This window comes from Homarus americanus, unplaced genomic scaffold (genome assembly GCF_018991925.1).
Source record: "Homarus americanus isolate GMGI-L3 unplaced genomic scaffold, GMGI_Hamer_2.0 scaffold26351, whole genome shotgun sequence".
Lineage (NCBI taxonomy): Eukaryota > Metazoa > Arthropoda > Malacostraca > Decapoda > Nephropidae > Homarus > Homarus americanus.
The window spans coordinates 3004742-3021521 of record NW_024724368.1 but is presented as its reverse complement, the minus strand read 5'-3'; the positions used below and the strand labels follow the sequence as shown (position 1 = coordinate 3021521).

The 16780-nt window shown below is 37.7% G+C and overlaps 1 protein-coding gene across 4 annotated transcripts; it reads left to right on the top strand.

The window, feature by feature from the left end:
• Window positions 1-4475: 4475 nt before the first annotated feature.
• LOC121864150 lies at window positions 4476-16429 on the top strand. 4 transcript variants are annotated; one of them, XM_042363114.1, is made up of 9 exons: window positions 4476-4626; window positions 6770-6932; window positions 8818-8941; window positions 9338-9517; window positions 9746-9852; window positions 10169-10333; window positions 11932-12125; window positions 13026-13486; window positions 14468-16429. In XM_042363114.1, exons 3-9 carry the CDS (start codon window positions 8863-8865, stop codon window positions 14950-14952), a joined length of 1671 nt encoding a protein of 556 aa, XP_042219048.1. In that variant the 5' UTR covers window positions 4476-4626; window positions 6770-6932; window positions 8818-8862; the 3' UTR covers window positions 14953-16429. The 4 variants fall into 4 exon arrangements, with proteins under 4 accessions (XP_042219048.1, XP_042219045.1, XP_042219046.1 ...); XM_042363111.1 differs by having other exon boundaries at window positions 4478-4626; window positions 6770-7222; XM_042363112.1 differs by lacking the exon at window positions 4476-4626 and adding an exon at window positions 4653-4742 and having other exon boundaries at window positions 6770-7222.
• Window positions 16430-16780: the final 351 nt, after the last annotated feature.

Sequence of the window (16780 nt, the reverse complement as noted above, 5' to 3'; positions counted from 1 at the left end):
ATTACTGTCTCTAGAACAAATGGCTCCCCGTCCCAGCCGCAAAAATGACGGCAACATTAAAACTACCCACAGGCATTCTTGGGTGCATCCAGGGTGTCATCAGCGAACAATAGAGGACTGCGGAATAAGAATGAATTACAATACTGTACTTTAATTACCTTCACACATTATATAGCCGTACATATACAGTACATATGATAAAACAATAAACCACAGTAAAGAATGATCACTAAATACATTGCCACATTGTTTGATTGTATATACAGTAGTTACACTGAATGGGTGTTCATGGTGATGTGAACTCTTGTGTAAAAGAGGTTAAGGTGGGTGGGAGGGATTCATCAACATTCTCCACACTCGCCACAGTTAATCAAAGTCTTTATCGTCACTCGCCTCTGAACCCTATGAACACACCGCCACACACTTGATACACATTACACAACATACACACACATACACACAATGTATCCCTTGAGATGCGAAAATTTGCTTAAACGAATTTCCTAAATTGACACCACAACTTCAAGAAACGAAAGCTAACTCCTCTTAAATGAATTTAGGTCCGGACAAAAATTCAAATTTCGTGTGCATGGAGTCAGCTGGCGTGGCCATCTTGGGAAGAGATGCAGAGAGAAGTATTCTTGCTCGCTGATCATACCCCCCACCCCCCCCTGCATTTCCCACTAGCCTGTATCCCTCCTTCTGCCATTCATTGTGTGTGTGTGTGTGTGTATATTTGTGTCATCCTTTCATTACAACTTTCATAATGGCATCTAAGCGCTCTGTTGAATCTTCGGCTGCCTGTACTACACTTAAGAAACCACGGAAGACAGTGACTCTTGACACAAAGCTGGAAGTAATTAGTCTCATGAACACGGTGATGGCCCTACCAATATTGGGAAAGATCTTGGTCTGGCTGCTTCTACTGTGGCCACCATTTACAAGCATGCTGAGGAGATGAAACAAGCAGCTGGACAGTAGTGATGAGTAGGACAACCCTCCTCAGCCCTCTCCTGCTCAACTCCTTGTGGTGGTGAGCTCAGACTGCCCTCCCATACGGTAATGTACCAAAGTTAAACAGTATTTTATTACTTTTTTCATGAGTTAGATAGTAAATTAGAGTAGTTGTGTACTATTTACCATTAGTTAAGTGGGTTTTGTTCTTGTTTGTTAACCAGTTTTATGTTTTTGGGGTCTGAGATTGGGGTATTTTTGTCATTGGGGAACGGAACCATATTTTCCCCATACGTTAATCTATTCATGATACGAAAATTTACCTAACGAATGGTTTTATAGAACTTAACCTATTCATATCTCGAGGGATACCTGTGTGTGTGTACAGTACAGCATACAGTTAAATAAAGACTATTATTACTTATACTGTATCATACAGTATAGTCACATTTAAATGATTTGTTATTTCTTGTTATATTAATGGATCTTAAAGAGTCTTTAATTTTTTACTCAATGCAGTACGGTGTTTATATGATGCCATCTTGTGCCTCATATAAAGGAAGTTAGGAAGTACCTTCATGTACTGTATAAGCTGCTTAGCTGATCAGTGATGTGTTATTCTTGTGTCTATCTGGACAATAATTAAATTTCTCCCACCATCTTTAGGGGCTTCAAACTAGTGTGAATTTAAATAATTACTAATTTGCAACCCAGACCTACACTTGGGAGTCCAGTGAAGGGGGGAAGCAGTCTTTATTATCTTTGATGTGAAGAAGACGAATCCTGTATGTTCACTCACATATCCACTGTTGAGAGCAGTGTGGTAAGTGCATCAGTAGGATAAATATTAACGTTTCAAAAAACAAATACTGTACAATACAATTTACGAAGTTGTTTCATTCTCATTAAAACTATTACCACCTTGGGATGAGTTACCGTATAGGAATATAATGTATAGTGAGAGGAAATGAGGTTAAAACTGAGCGGTTTCCAACAAATAGACAAACAAAACATATTCAGAGTTGATGTCATAAAACCCCGTCATGGGCATACCATTCGAAGACTTAACATATAACACATGGTTCAATCATCACTCTTCAGTCATACAATATCATGCAACCATAATCACCCTGAACCTTTTTTTAATAGTGCTACACTGTTGTTTAAAAAGTAGAAGATTAGTCCAGGTGAATATAGGCTGACCAGGACTCATTTATGCACCTGTTGAAGGCAACATGTAAAAGGGGTGTGGTTGTGAACTCTAGAGACGACCGTAGAACACTTCAGATAAGGATGCAAAGGTGACATGTTATTAAAGAATCCAAGTGGAGGTCAATTAAACCAATGGGAAGAAACACATTCATTGTTGGGTTCATATACAGCTCACTAGATTGAAATTTGTTGAGCCATAGAAATAGGAGATGTTTATAGTTATGTTGGTAATGTGTGGAGTTATGAAAATAGATCAGGCAATCTTGATAACCTGGCAATCTTAATGTACGAACTCTCAGAGAGTTTTCTGTTCCGGCAAGTTGAAGACCTAACCCTTTATAGTTTTGACCAAATACAATGACTCGATATCATCATAACCAATGAAGAAGCTTTCTATCCCTTAATAAAGATTAAGGAGATGCATGAGTTCATCAGAGATAAGACTTGAAGATGGTGGGACAATGGCAAAGGGTATGATATCTGAGTTGGATTTAAGAAGAGTCTTATCCAGTATAGCCTTACCAATTACCTGTATTATAGATTTACTCTGGGTACTTGAATTTTCTCCTTCACCAACAACTGAACAATGAAGGCCACGAAAGAGATGAGACCAGTGACCCAACCCACAATTAAGCTGGCCAGTGCTGAAAAGGATAAATTAAAGCGACTAAATGAACTCTTGCTCAGTTTACAAGATAAGATACAAATAACCTACCGAGCTAAGGAGAGAAAATCATTGTGAGGTACAGTGTACAGATTTCTCTGGTGATGTATCAAACCAATTTATAAAAACTCATGGTATATAAAAATCCTGACTTATACAGTAGAATCCTGGTTATCCGAAGTCCAGGAAACTGGCAGATTTAACTAACTGGCACCAAAAGGAAATAAAAATATATATTCATCCCAAATCAACTAAAATCATAAGTTTGAATATTAATGCAACGGGGAGGAGCTGCCATGTTTATTACTATTGCTATATTTTATGTACAAAAAATAGCTCCTTCCACACTCAAACCATCCTCTAGGTGACATGACAGTACAACCAGCTGACTCGGACATGTGACTGCTACTCTGTGTGTGCCATGATGTCATTCCGGAAAAATCTCTTTCTCTGGCACCTCTCAATCCCCATAGGTGCCGGATAACTGCGGTTATACTGTAGTGTGTATCCCAGAGTGTTTATGATAATGTAAAGTACTGTACTGTATACTCTCAGAAACCTTAGTACGGGCCCTGTATCTTGTTCCACGGTAGTATGGACGGGCAAAAGATCCCCAGACGACTGGAAATTAGCATATTTGAGTCAGATTAAAGGTGAGCAATGTCCATTGTAGGAATAATAACTGGCTTGTTATAGTACAGTACAGGGTACTGTACTAGAGAACATCTTACATGAACCGTTTACAAAAGAACAACTTCAGCATAGCTGCTGGAGGTACTGTACTGTACTGGATATGTGGCCACAGATGCTAGAATAAGTTGCAAATATTCCTTGACATATTCCTTGACTTTGTTTAGGCATTAGCCAGTTATCCTCATGAAGCCTAAAACTTAAATTGAAAGGGTACAAAATACTAGAAATGACCTGTCATAGACAAGTGATTTTCATATGACAGTACACAATGCAAGACTGACACAAATTGACAAGTGATGTATCTCAAGGTTCTGCTTAGACTGATGTTTGTTCCCTAAATGACTCGGCAGATGCTGTTCCTTCTTGCCTACAAGTGTTTAGAGAAACTAAAAATCTAACTGACTGTGAAGGCTTGCATGATAATCTCTATCAGCTTCAAGTGTGGTCACAAGAATGAATGCTTACATTCAATGTTCCTAATTCAGGATAATGCACTTTGGTCATCGAATAGTACAGAAGAATACCACATGTCTTAGCAAAGTGATGACATCTTTAATTGCAGTGTGTACTATAGAAGGGAAAGGGATGATTATAAGCACTCAGAGAATATTATTCAGTAATGTGTGCATATCTGGAGCTAGTGGACTGCTGCCCCACTCAGGCTCACACCCTTAAATTAAAGAACCCACAAGTACAGGAAATTGTCGGGGCTAACTTCGTTGTAGAATTTAGATTAAGGATTGTGAATTCCTGGAATAACCTGATGTGAATGTTATTACAGCACTGAGTAAGGCCATTTTAATATATGTAAATTAATTCCCATTAAGTTGTAGAATTAAAAAACAAAAAGTTATCCCTAGTTGCCAAAAACATCCAGTGCATTTTAAAGTTTAATTGGCGGTTTTCCCTATTTAGTGTGCGCATTATCTCAATGTTGCTCAGCCACTTGAAAAAGAAAAAATGGACTGATAAGGTGAGCGATGTGTCTTATCTGTTATCATATGTATACTGATAAGTGAGAAGATGTATGTACCACACATAACAACCAGCACACACTACCTGCAACCTACTACAGCTACAACCATCCCAACCACAAAGCAGAGGTCAGTGTGCCCAATGTTCCTCAGTGTGTCTTGTGTCTACCAGTGTGTGTCTTGTGTGAGCAAAATAATTGTTAGTTTGTTTGGCCACTTCATTATTGGTCAAATGGCAAAGGGAGGTGAGGGAATGCATCTTTTATCTAATGAGTTTAACATACTAATGACCTATGTTGCTTTGCTTCAATGTGCTGACGTTTGGCTGGACAGTAAGACTTTTTACAGCGGGTATTTTGCGAATAATTGTTATGCTGGACCTTGCAGTGATTGTTTATTTTGAAATAAAAGGCCCTGTTTCACTGCTTCATAAGTCATTTTAACTCAAAGATATGACACAGGGCAGGTCAGTTGGGTATAGCCTCAGGTAAAAAGTAGTGGTGAGCTTCCGTAATGGTGTTGATGTACTTTGTCCATTTATTGTCTACGTCACCCACACTTAATCCCGAACAATCTAATGTTCAAAAAGACTCATTGTGTTTGTGACTTCACCCATGTCGTATAGTGTAATTACTAGTTTCTCTGAACCTTATCATTGTTATGTGTATATTATTGATAAAGCAGCTGAAGATATATGGGATCTGCCTCTGTAATGTGCATATGCTAGAGCACCAATAGGCATTTTAGAGTTGCGTCTTCATTCATTACCTGTGCTTAGACTGCTGGTATTCCCTGAGGTGGATCAGTTTTGTAAGTACTGTACTGTACTGTACCTTTCATGAACTCTACCAAGATGGAAGGTTTTGTAAAGTTTTATCGTTAATGCCTGACCCCAAACCTCTTTGCCTGACAGACAAAATGAATTGTATATTTAAGAGTAAATAATGGAGTTCCCAACACTTTTCAATGGTCCTATTAACTTTTATCACCAACAGCAGCTATGTTTTCTACTCAGCTTAACTAGGTCCACCAACGTCAATGTGCTGATAAGGTTTTCTGATAACCATTTTTTTTTTTTATGGACTATAGCCTTAGCCAATCATTTAGTGATAGTCAACACCCTGACAAACGTCCTCTTGTGATCAAAGAATTGAACACTAAATTTTACATATTTTTCCCTTAGCTTCTCTCCGTTTGAATCATAGTTTTTCTTTCAAGTACAACGTAATATTTGCTACGAAATTTCCATCTTAAGCACTTGCGTACAGGATCCCCTCTGGGTTGAGTAATATCGGCGGGTGCTAGCCAAATGAAATATTAAAAGTGGCATCCCTAGAAGGGGTTAATGGATCTTACATCGTCACCGGTGATATGAGACTAGCCATTTGTGGAAATTGATGAAGTGCAACTGACGTCATAATATTATGTAAGGAAGATGACACGATAAATATTAGTCTGGACATGTTGGTTTGAAATAAGAGGGAAGATAACCTGACCATCAACACAAACCGTACTTGGACAACTCGATATCGATTCAGATATCATTCTCGGCACTTGTCTCCTCTTGAAAGATTATTTACATTGCTGGAAGGGAGCGGGACAATTCAGGTTGGTGTTTTGGTCTGAGCAACACAGTAAGATGCATTCTGGTACTCTAATACTAAAGGCAATGTGGGATGTTTTCTAAAATGATCTAGTCTTTTTGATGATATTGGAATGTTCAATGGAGAGATCCCCCATCTCCCTCTGAGCTAACTAGGAGTGTTGTGCATGTCAAATTTAAGGTAGTTCCTGCAACAAAGTTAAGGTGTACTGTATTTTCTTTGCACAAATCCCAATGACACCGTTGTTTAACTCTTTCGTGTGGTGATCTGTGTACCAAAATTTGTTCATTACATGTAACATTTTGTATACTATACTGTAGTTTGATAATAAGAAAAATATACAAGAAACTCATTTTCATTATTCATATTTATATCTACTTATTATTAAACAAATTCTAAAAAAAGTTAGTGCGATTATAAGCCGAATGTTCCATGAAAACTGTTCCTTTGTACTGTTTTATTAACACTCATAACAACAGAAACATGCTAGCCAAGAATCACCAATCCTTATAAGATGACAGAAATAACACTGTTGCAGTAGGTAGTTATAAAAGGAAAAGCTAATGTAAAGTAGTACAATAATACTGTTATGTCAGTTTACAGATAAGGAAAATACAGTACTGTATTATCATTTGTTACAATAACCTCAGAATTTTGTAATGTTACAGGAGTGTTGCCACAGCAGAACGAGAGAGTGATACTTCATGACATCATGTGACTGCCATGCTATCAGCTCGTGGTGGCACGACTTCAGCAGCAATGTGGCCCCACAAAGGTCCTAGACCCTTATAAAAGTGTGGCCCCCATAACTTGGCAACTCTGACTATAAAGGTTAATACAAGTAATCCCCAGTTCTTCATAATCCCAAATTGAAAGGCAACAACAGGTGCCTTTAAGTACAACTAGAATTCCTAACTGTTCTTAGTGTTAAATCTGAACACTTGTGGACCCACGAGACGTGACCCGAGTTCATTACAGTAAAAGTGTGACGTGAAGAAAATTAAGCCTAAGTGTGACTTCAAGTAGCCCAGAACCAAATACTAATAGACACAGTCAAGATGTTACAACAGTGTTGCTGTGATCCCTACAAGAGGACCTACATCACCGCCATCTTTACAGCCGTGAGTACATGCCTCACCCCACCTCAACAAGTCTCAATTCTCAATGATTCTAACATCAAAATTTTCAGATCAGGGGGGTAGATTAGATTATATAAAATTATATTTGGTTAGTTTAGTGTTCAAGTGGTTAAAATTTTAAGATCAAAGTAAGTGGGAGACTAAACTTCAGGTGATCTAATTTGTCTTTAAACTGACAATGAAACAAACAAACACATTTATATACAATAAAATCTAATTGTGAAACTGATGCCATAATGGTCAGGGGCACACCCAGAAATTGAGTAGGGGGGGGGATTCCAAATTACTGAGAAGTCTGGCGAGCGTAGCGAACCCTTTCACGCCATTTGCACTGAATCTTAGGAAATAATCTGAGGTTGAAGATGGTGTAATTTAGCATCCTAATCTTTGTATATAGACTTATATTACAGGATAATAGAAGTCATAATTTTTTTTTAATATTTTATTTACACAAATATAAAATACATAAACTTACTGCACTAAATATAGAATATATAATATGGTTATTGCTGTACTGAATGTGGAACAATCATTAAGCATTTTAATACCTGTATATAATGTATATAAAAATACTAATCTTAAGGTGGTTCGAAGGTTATAATCTCACCTGTCTGTGATAGCAATGAAGTGGGTTTTAGAAAGATTCACAATAATATTAATGTCAACTTTGTTAAATTAAAGAAAGAAAAACAAAATATAAAATACAAATGATAGTTTATAAAGTTATTTTAGTTTTTATTGTTTTAATAATGTAAGTAGGAGCAAAAAGAGCTTCGGGAGCCACAGTTACGGTGTTTGCAAGACTGTTATATTTTGCACATATATATTGTCATAAAAGATCCTCCAAATTAGACGATTTCCTTTAGTCAGAGGCTCTAATGCCCATATACTACTTCATTCTGTTAAAAAAGTGCTGAGGTTTTGTAGCTAAAGGTAGGTTTTTTGTGATGTTACACACATGAGGAAAGCTAAAACAGGTCAGGGTGTCAGTTGGGTAGTGTGTCAGATTCCACTGCTCCATGGGTGAGTAACTGACACACCGTCATCATACAATTAGGTCCCACAACCACTATGTTTCACAGCTAAATGGGAGTTCAAGTGAAATTCATTAGATTTTAACTTAATTTTACACACACTTTTAAAAACTGGTTCTGACTTATGTTATGTTGGCTCTCCCATTGATGACTCATGTGGTGAACAAGTAGAGAACTGAAGGATTAAAGGAGTGGGTTGTGATAGTATTAAAGTAACAACATCATAACAAGGATCTTGGTAAACCACGAACGACTCCTAGGCAGAGTGGATAAAACTTAGAGGCGGACTGCGAGTCATCGTTTTAGGTTATTTATCTTCACTTGGAGCTAATCAGTGGATAAACGTTATCAGACACCAGATAAAAAGTCGGCACAAGTCACAATAACAATTTTCAGCTTTATAGCAACCAAGGCTGATAACATATAATGCATAATATGCTGGTTGATTCTTAGGTGACATTTAAAATAACATTAATGCATTGTAAAGAATTCATATATAACACAGTAAGACGACGATGACTACAACTCTGTCTCTTGCTTCAGGTGGAGGCAGTGGCATTTGGGGTCCTGAACTTGGTGCTCATCTGTATGAACAACTGTATCATCCCTCCTCCTGAAGATAGACCCCCCATCGGCTTTGACAAATTCTGGGCCTGGTACTTTTATGGTGAGTATCAGAGAGATAGAGTGTGTGTGTGTGTATGTGTAGAGCAAAGTGAACCTCAACTGTGTAGGTCACATTTATTCCCAGGTTACTTTAACATTTGATGGATACACATATTGGTGTAATCCTACTATAGTTTGGCTATGGATCATCCTTTACATTTTAATCCTTCATAAAATGCTGGGGTTGACTGTCATACACAAGAATAATAAAGCCAAGTATCATTCTGATCTTAGATCTGAATTGGGCAGTTGTCTCGAGGACCGGTATGAATTCTGTCTAGCAAGAAACATGTGGTCGAGTGTCAGTGAGTAAGTCCGAACCTATTTTATGTGCAGGTAATTTATGCATGTGCTCTTACCACCTACTCTTGATAACTATTTACCTTATTTTATACAGATGGTGAAAAATGCCCTAGTGTCGGCAATTTCACTTATGAACCTCCAGACTGGATCAACCAACTCTTTCCTCTGGGCAACAGGAGACATGAGACCAGTGTTGAGGCAAACTACAGCTACCAGATCACATACTTAAGCCTCCACTCTGCATGGTTTATAACATGTCTCATCTTGTTCTATGGTAAGTTAGTTAGTTTGTCTCTTTAGTCAATTTGAGTTAACCTACTGTAGTTAAAGATGCAATGATCATATGTTGCTACAGGAGAAAGCTGATACAGGGTATTTTTTTAAACAGTCTGATCATCTGATTCTGGCTAACATATACTGTATGTTCTTTGCAATGATCAGGCTTTATTCCTAAAAACATTCCTGCTAAAGAGAGGAAAGTTAAGCTAAGGTTGTGTTGCAGGGAATGCCAGGAAACAGTGGGTGCTCTACCTTCCCTGGATTCTCATCACCCTCACACTCATTATCATGGACCTTGCTGTCTCTGTCTTCTTCATTGAGGATGTCATAGTTAGTACTGGATTAACTATACTCTTTACAGTAGTTTATTGTTTGAAATGAAAATATCTCCTGAATATGATTTTATATATAGTGTGTCTCACAAGTCTGGTTTCATAGAACTATATATATTAAACCCATTTTTCTTCTTCCAGGGAAAATAAAACCCAATGGCACTACAGTATTCTTTTAATGGCTTTCTTGGTAAACAGTAAGAAAAATGGGGTTAAAGATATTATATACTGTACCTTATGAGGCTGGACCTGTGTGACACCCTTAGAGAGAATGTCAGACTATGTGAGAGAACATAACTTTGTATTTTTCTCAGGATGAGATAAAAGGTGGTGGGTACAGTACCACGATGGTCTGGATCCTCTCTATGTACTTCCGACTGTTCTTCTTATGGGTCACCAACATAGAGGAGTTAGCCACTGCCTTCAACTCTTTCTGCAAATCTTACCATAAGAGATCCAAACAAACTCGACTGAAGAGGGTCAGTCATTCTTAATTTCTCGTTAGTTTTATGATCTTTGCAAGTTTCAAGACATTCTATGCATGATGGAATATCAAATTAATATACAGTGCTGTACTTTCAAAAATTAAAATGTACCAAGGTACGTGTATTTCACTTCTGCATGTGTGCTTCACTCAGCACAGCTTCGTTTTATTAAAATGATTCACATATAATTAATTTACAGGTTCCTAATTGTACTTCTCACTGCCTTTACATGTATTAATCAAATCAGATTTTAGTAGATGCATTCCAGTAAGTTTAAGGTTTCCCATTAAACCTTAATAGACCACAAAAACTAATTAAAATTACACGGTGGGCTACAGAAGTTCATTGCAGAAGGGACGCCATATATTAACTTCGTCAGGAGGCTTTAGTGCCTCCTGAAGAATATTTGAGGATGGTTTTGTAGTAATTTAATTTTATCAACAAATAAGAGCAGCATCAGAAACTATCCATAGTTAGTAGGTGTCTATAAATATTGTATTATATTATCTTTAGCTTTAATCTATATATTTCTGGCATCTGAGAATATCTGAGAACTGTTGCAAAGAGGAAAAATATTGTTTATCATCACCAGAAGGAGTCTTAGATGAATTTAATGTGAGTTACTGTCCAAAGACATTTTTTATTTTCTATCAGATACTATTCCATATTGTTATACACTGAGAACTTATTACTGTACAGTAAATTTTGCAGTGGAAAATGTTCCTTACTTCAAAGGTGGGGCTCAAAAAGTTTTGAAGACAGACTTAGAAAAGATTATGTGAGAAAGATTTGAGAGGTTGAAGAAACTCACAAAAAAGGTTTATAGCTACTGGTAGGTGTACATATAATGATGTGTACATTACCTCGCTTTCTTGGGGAGCTCCCAAGAGAGATGACCACAGTGAGACTGCCCTATCACAAAATATCTTCTTTGCCTTCTTTGTTTCACTTTTCCCCTCCTTATTTGTTTGTATTTGGTTAAACCCTATCTCCTACTGTGCAGGCTGCTACCTCCTCAACCTAATGAATCTAGTACAGTGAAATGACAACCATTTCGAATTTCTGATCAATGATATGCTGGTAAGGGAGACTGATGATACTGCAGGTGATTGTGTGAAGGCTCAAGAGAAACTACATAAAAATTGGATTGAACAGTGACTGCTTTGATGAAATTTTGTCATAATTTGGTGGATGATGTCAGGGAATGATAAGAGACCATGCACACTGGACACAAACTGTATGAAACAAAACAAAAAAAACATAATGACAGGAACCTTACTTTAGACAGCAAAACCAACAGTCATGATGTACAGTATTTTACTTCCCTATGAATAGAAATGTGTGTCCACGCTTACATCAATTTGATGTACAGTCGGGGTCAAAAGTCTTGAACACTTGACAGTATTTGACATGTACAGTAAGTACCGGAAGATCTTATGTATTAAGGAGAATTTTATCCCATTTTGTGGTTCAGGCATAATATGTGATGATAAGTAGTGTAATTAATATATCCCAATCATATATGTATAACTCAGAAGTAGATGCCAGGTATTGCTAAGTGTTCAAGACTTTTGACATCGACTATACAACAGAAACAAGACAGAAAACAGGCCATGGCGGTTTCGCAAGCAGCAGCAGCAGCAGATGCAGCAGCACGCGCAGAAGTAAGACAGGAGCAGCAGCATATGCAGATGGTACAACAAGAACAGTGGCAACAAAACAGCCAACCTGGAGTGGACAACAGGGCCTTTGCGGGTGTGCAGGCAGCTCCAGTAATCTTACAACCGTGAGTGTTTCCAGCCAACTTTCACAATTGTTATCATATCCTGCACTTAATTATGCTACAGACTTTCTGTTTTACATAAAGAGCTTCCTTATTCTCTAGTTTCACTTGACTGGACCCATGTGTGGACAGTTCCTTGTTCAAGTAGTATTGGGTGATTTATGATTGTAGATAGAGAAAAATTAAAAATTAAAAGAAAATACTTACAATTAATATAAAAAGTTGTCATACCATTACTATTACAGTATATACTATCATCCAAAGAACATCTATGAAAAAATGAACGTAATCGAACAATTCCTCGTGGTGTTAGCCCTCTGCTTCACCATTACCAAAATACCAAGGAAAACATTTATGAGAAAGATAATGTAAATCAGTTATTTTACTAGACAATATAATTTAGGAGTGAGTAAAACAAACTTGATTAGAAGCTGAATTGTAGATCGCAGTTTTAAGAGGAATTACGTATAATACTTTAATGTCAATGATAGCTTAGAATAATAAATATTTTCATCCATAAGTGAGATAACTTTTTGTCCATAAACAGTAGTGTAACATTTGAAGTATATAACAAATTATTTACTGCATATTAAATTTTACAGATGTTCATAAAAGTTAAGTTACTGTGTCGTGTCATAGATTAATGCTTCACAAAAGATTTATTTAGCATTACCATTCAGATCAATCCTTGTATAACTACTACAAAATCTAATTGTTAATACAGAAGCATAAAGTACTGGAAGTTTAATGCTTTATCATATTTACTCATGTTCTTAAATTTCCAAAATATAATTTAGAAATGTCCAAAATATTCTTCATAGATCTCTGTTTGCAGTATCTTCTTTATCCAACCTGGTAAGCTACACTCCTGTACTAAATATTAGTTTTATTCTTCCCTCTCAGGCCTCTACTTCCAAGGAGACCACCAGCACCTAAAGAACAACGTCCCTTCACCTATCTCAACTCAAACTTCCAACCTGATAACCCACACGACCTGGAGGGCATGCGTGCCAATCCAGCCTCTGTACCTGAGCCTGTTGTCAATGCTTTAAGGAATTCTAAGATGATCCGCAATGATCCAGTATTTCCTGCAGCCCCTGTCCAAAATTTTTACATTCCTGATGATGGCTATGCACATAAAAGAGACAGATCCCCAGAAGTTCCATCTAAACCTTTTCACCGACGACACGACTCTTTACAAAATTTCCGCACCCAAGAACCAGAGCCAGGCTTTGTAAGATCCTCCTCCATCAGGGATCCATCTAGAATGCCACAATATAATGACAGTCCACACTATGATAAACATCCTGGCTACCAAAAACCTTGGGATGAGAAATCTAGACCTTCCAATATGAGCAACCTGAGTGAGTACTTTAGGGATGCATATGCATGAGTAAGTTTTGCTCTTATATTCAACCTCAGAAACCTTTTTAACATGTCATTAACTGCACCAGAGACATTTAAATTTAGGCTGAGTAGTTCTGGTATGGATGCAGTAAACATGTAGATATGGTGCTTGTCTCCTGTCTAAAAAGAGTCACTGGTTCCATTTTGTCATATTTCATCATCATTCACTTCTGACAGTCCTTGTACTTCTCGAGATTAAATCTGATCTCCTATCTTTCCAACAACATACAAGCTGCATCTCTTTAAAATGTTGCGATTATATATTATACCCAACTCTTATCACACAACTAAATATTTTCATCTTTCTTATCCACAGTGCAGAAGCTTCACTGTTATGTTTGCCTCTCCTAAACCATAGTAAAGCCCAGAATACATTGATTGTATTTCCCATAAATTTTTTTATATGGATCAGAGAATACAGTAAAAGTAGTATAATCAGTAGAAATACAATACTCATACACACTTATATTCTGGGTTTAACTTAAATAGTAATGTGAGACAATATAGTGCTAATAGCCAGACTCTAAATAACTCTATTATGTAACATCACTACTTATGTCAGGTATTCTTTGCCTCAACTTTGGTTTTCTTATTCTGACACATTCTTGTCACTTTAGTGATAACTTGAAGGAATCATAGAGGTTTAAATTTAGCACAATTATGTTCACCGACCCTGTGTGTGTGTGTGTGTGTAACCAAGATATTTATATTGTGTCTGTGAACTTTAAATTAGTATCATGCCATTTATGAACACCCTAAACCTAATATCCTGTACATTTTTCCCCGGTGCACTTGAAGATTCTGTTAGTTTGAGAGTTCAAAGTTACCATGACCCTACTGATTTGTTAACCCACAGACACACTATAAAATGTTTTCTTCACACACAAGTGAATAAATAATCACTAAATTCAGCAATCCTTAACATTTCCTAATTGCAGAGAAATTTCCACGCGTGAACCTAATCGAGGGTAAGGAGGAGGCACGTCTTCAACCACAAGGTCAACGAAGACGCCTTTCTCCACCATCAAGTCACCAGAGAGGTGATGAAGAACCCTATCCTCTACCAGCAAGTCAGAAAAGGAACCATTCTTTACCCATGGATCGAGAGAGACCTTATTCTTCACAAGGAAACCGAGAGATGCCTTATTCTCGCCAAGGAAAGCGAGAGAAGCCTTATTCTCCACAAGGAAACCGAGAGAAGCCTTATTCTCCACAAGGAAACCGAGAGAAGCCTTATTCTCCACAAGGAAACCGAGAGAAGCCTTATTCTCCCCAAGGAAACCGAGAGAAGCCTTATTCTCCACAAGGAAACCGAGAGAAGCCTTATTCTCCCCAAGGAAACCGAGAGAAGCCTTATTCTCCCCAAGGAAACCGAGAGAGACCGTATTCCGCAGATGCTAAACCTTTCACTTACTATGTATAGTTTGTAGTGGACATTCATAGGGATTATGAGTCATCATGTCAAACTGTGCAGTATGGTAATGGTTTATACAAACAAGTTGGTGTAAAACCTATATGGGAAATGTTTAATAATAACCAGGGAGCTTTCTTTAATAAAAAAAAAAAAAAAATGTCCTAAATATCAAGTACATAATGCTTTAGTGTATCCAGCTCAGTGGATAGTATGAGGTTTTAATGTGTGTTTGTGTCACACTAAACAGGGTTACTCTCTGATTAAGCTTTAAAAAACAACTGACATTTTTTGCCAAATAAGGATGGTCAGGGCACCTTCCCAACAGTATTCTGAATACTGTACAGTATATTTTAAATCATATTGTACTCCAACTTTTTAATGGATGTTTAATGTGGGCTCTTACAGTTATTGGTACAGTGTATCTTGTTTGTATCTTGAAGGGTTTTGTATACCGTATATTATGATTTTGCCTTTAGCCCATGTATGTGTTGTAATATACCTGATATCACAGGATTATGGACCCAAGATCCACTGAACACATGTTCAAATTCAAGTTGACTACATTCATTGGCAAGTGAACTGTATGGTTCTTATGTCAAGTTATTTTACAAATGTTAATACTGTAATGATGCCATTCACATATAGTTTTTTTTTTATTATGTACTGTACAGACAAGTTAGAATTCTTTAGGAGAAATTTGTCGTTAGTGATGGAATACCGACCGCTGGTCAAGCTGTTTGGGAAAGGAGCTGAAGGACATGTTGAACCCAAGGTTATTCACGCTTAAGGAAAAGACACTGCATTAGAGATTCACCATCAAGTTCCTGCCGGGCAAGAGGAACTGTGCCTCCGACATGTTATCCCGCTACCCTGCCTTGACAGTTTTGCTGACCTAGGAGGACCTTTACTGCTATGAGGAGTTGGCCAGCAGCATGGTTGCTGCCACAGTTGCAGCCGAGCCTGGATGCTATCACACATGGATCGTCAGTCATTGACAGCCAACCCGGCTTAACAGCTGCTCCTCAGCAGAGTGGCCGCAGGTGATTGGCCGGCCAACAAAGCCCGGGAGGTGGCATGCTTGCACCCGTACTTCGCTATCATGGACAGGTTAGCAGTTACAGATACCCTAGTGACATACATATTTGGTGAGGAGCACATTAGGCTTGCGATCCCCGAAGAACTGAGACACCGGGCACCAAGGAGTCAAATTGATGCTGTGGAGGGCCAAGCAGACCATGTACTGGCCTGGCATGAACGGGGATCTCCAGTACCACAGATCCTCCAGCCTCACATGTGAGAGGCACATGCCCTCTCAGCCGCTCAAACTCATCCCCATGCCGGACTGTCCATTCCAGAAGATGGTGGTGGACATATTTCAGCTGGATGGATGCATCTACAAGGTAATGTCCTTTTTTTTTATGACATGCTCAGTAAAACAGTTTAATATTAAAATATAACTTTAATGAGTAATAAAATGGTATCCAGATCATTCTTTGCTATATACAGTATCAACAGCAAACATAATATACTGCTGCTGACTCCAGTTGTGTCCTCTGTATAGTTACAAGTTTTACCTGTGACACATGTAAGAAACCTGATGCTGGAGGCAGCAGACAGGATATACTGTACAGGTAGTTCTGCTATAACGCGATAATTGTGTTCTTGTAAAATATCGTGTTATAGAAAATCGCGTAATAGAAATAACAGGGCTTATGGAGAAAATAGGGTTAGGTGCAGATTACTCGAAATCGAAAAAATTTAGTAGTTAGCCTAACACAAAGGATAGCACAGTCTAAATAAATGTTACATTCATATCTAATAATGAAATCATACAGTA

What these genes read in the sequence shown, in the direction of transcription:
- LOC121864150 (XM_042363111.1), top strand. Translation starts at nt 7,160, where the DNA reads ATGTTACAACAGTGTTGCTGTGATCCCTACAAGAGGACCTACATCACC. An exon ending in ATGTCTCATCTTGTTCTATG is followed by an intron (nt 9,518 to 9,745) that starts GTAAGTTAGTTA and finishes GTTGTGTTGCAG; the next exon opens with GGAATGCCAGGAAACAGTGG. An exon ending in TCTTCATTGAGGATGTCATA is followed by an intron (nt 9,853 to 10,168) that starts GTTAGTACTGGA and finishes TATTTTTCTCAG; the next exon opens with GATGAGATAAAAGGTGGTGG.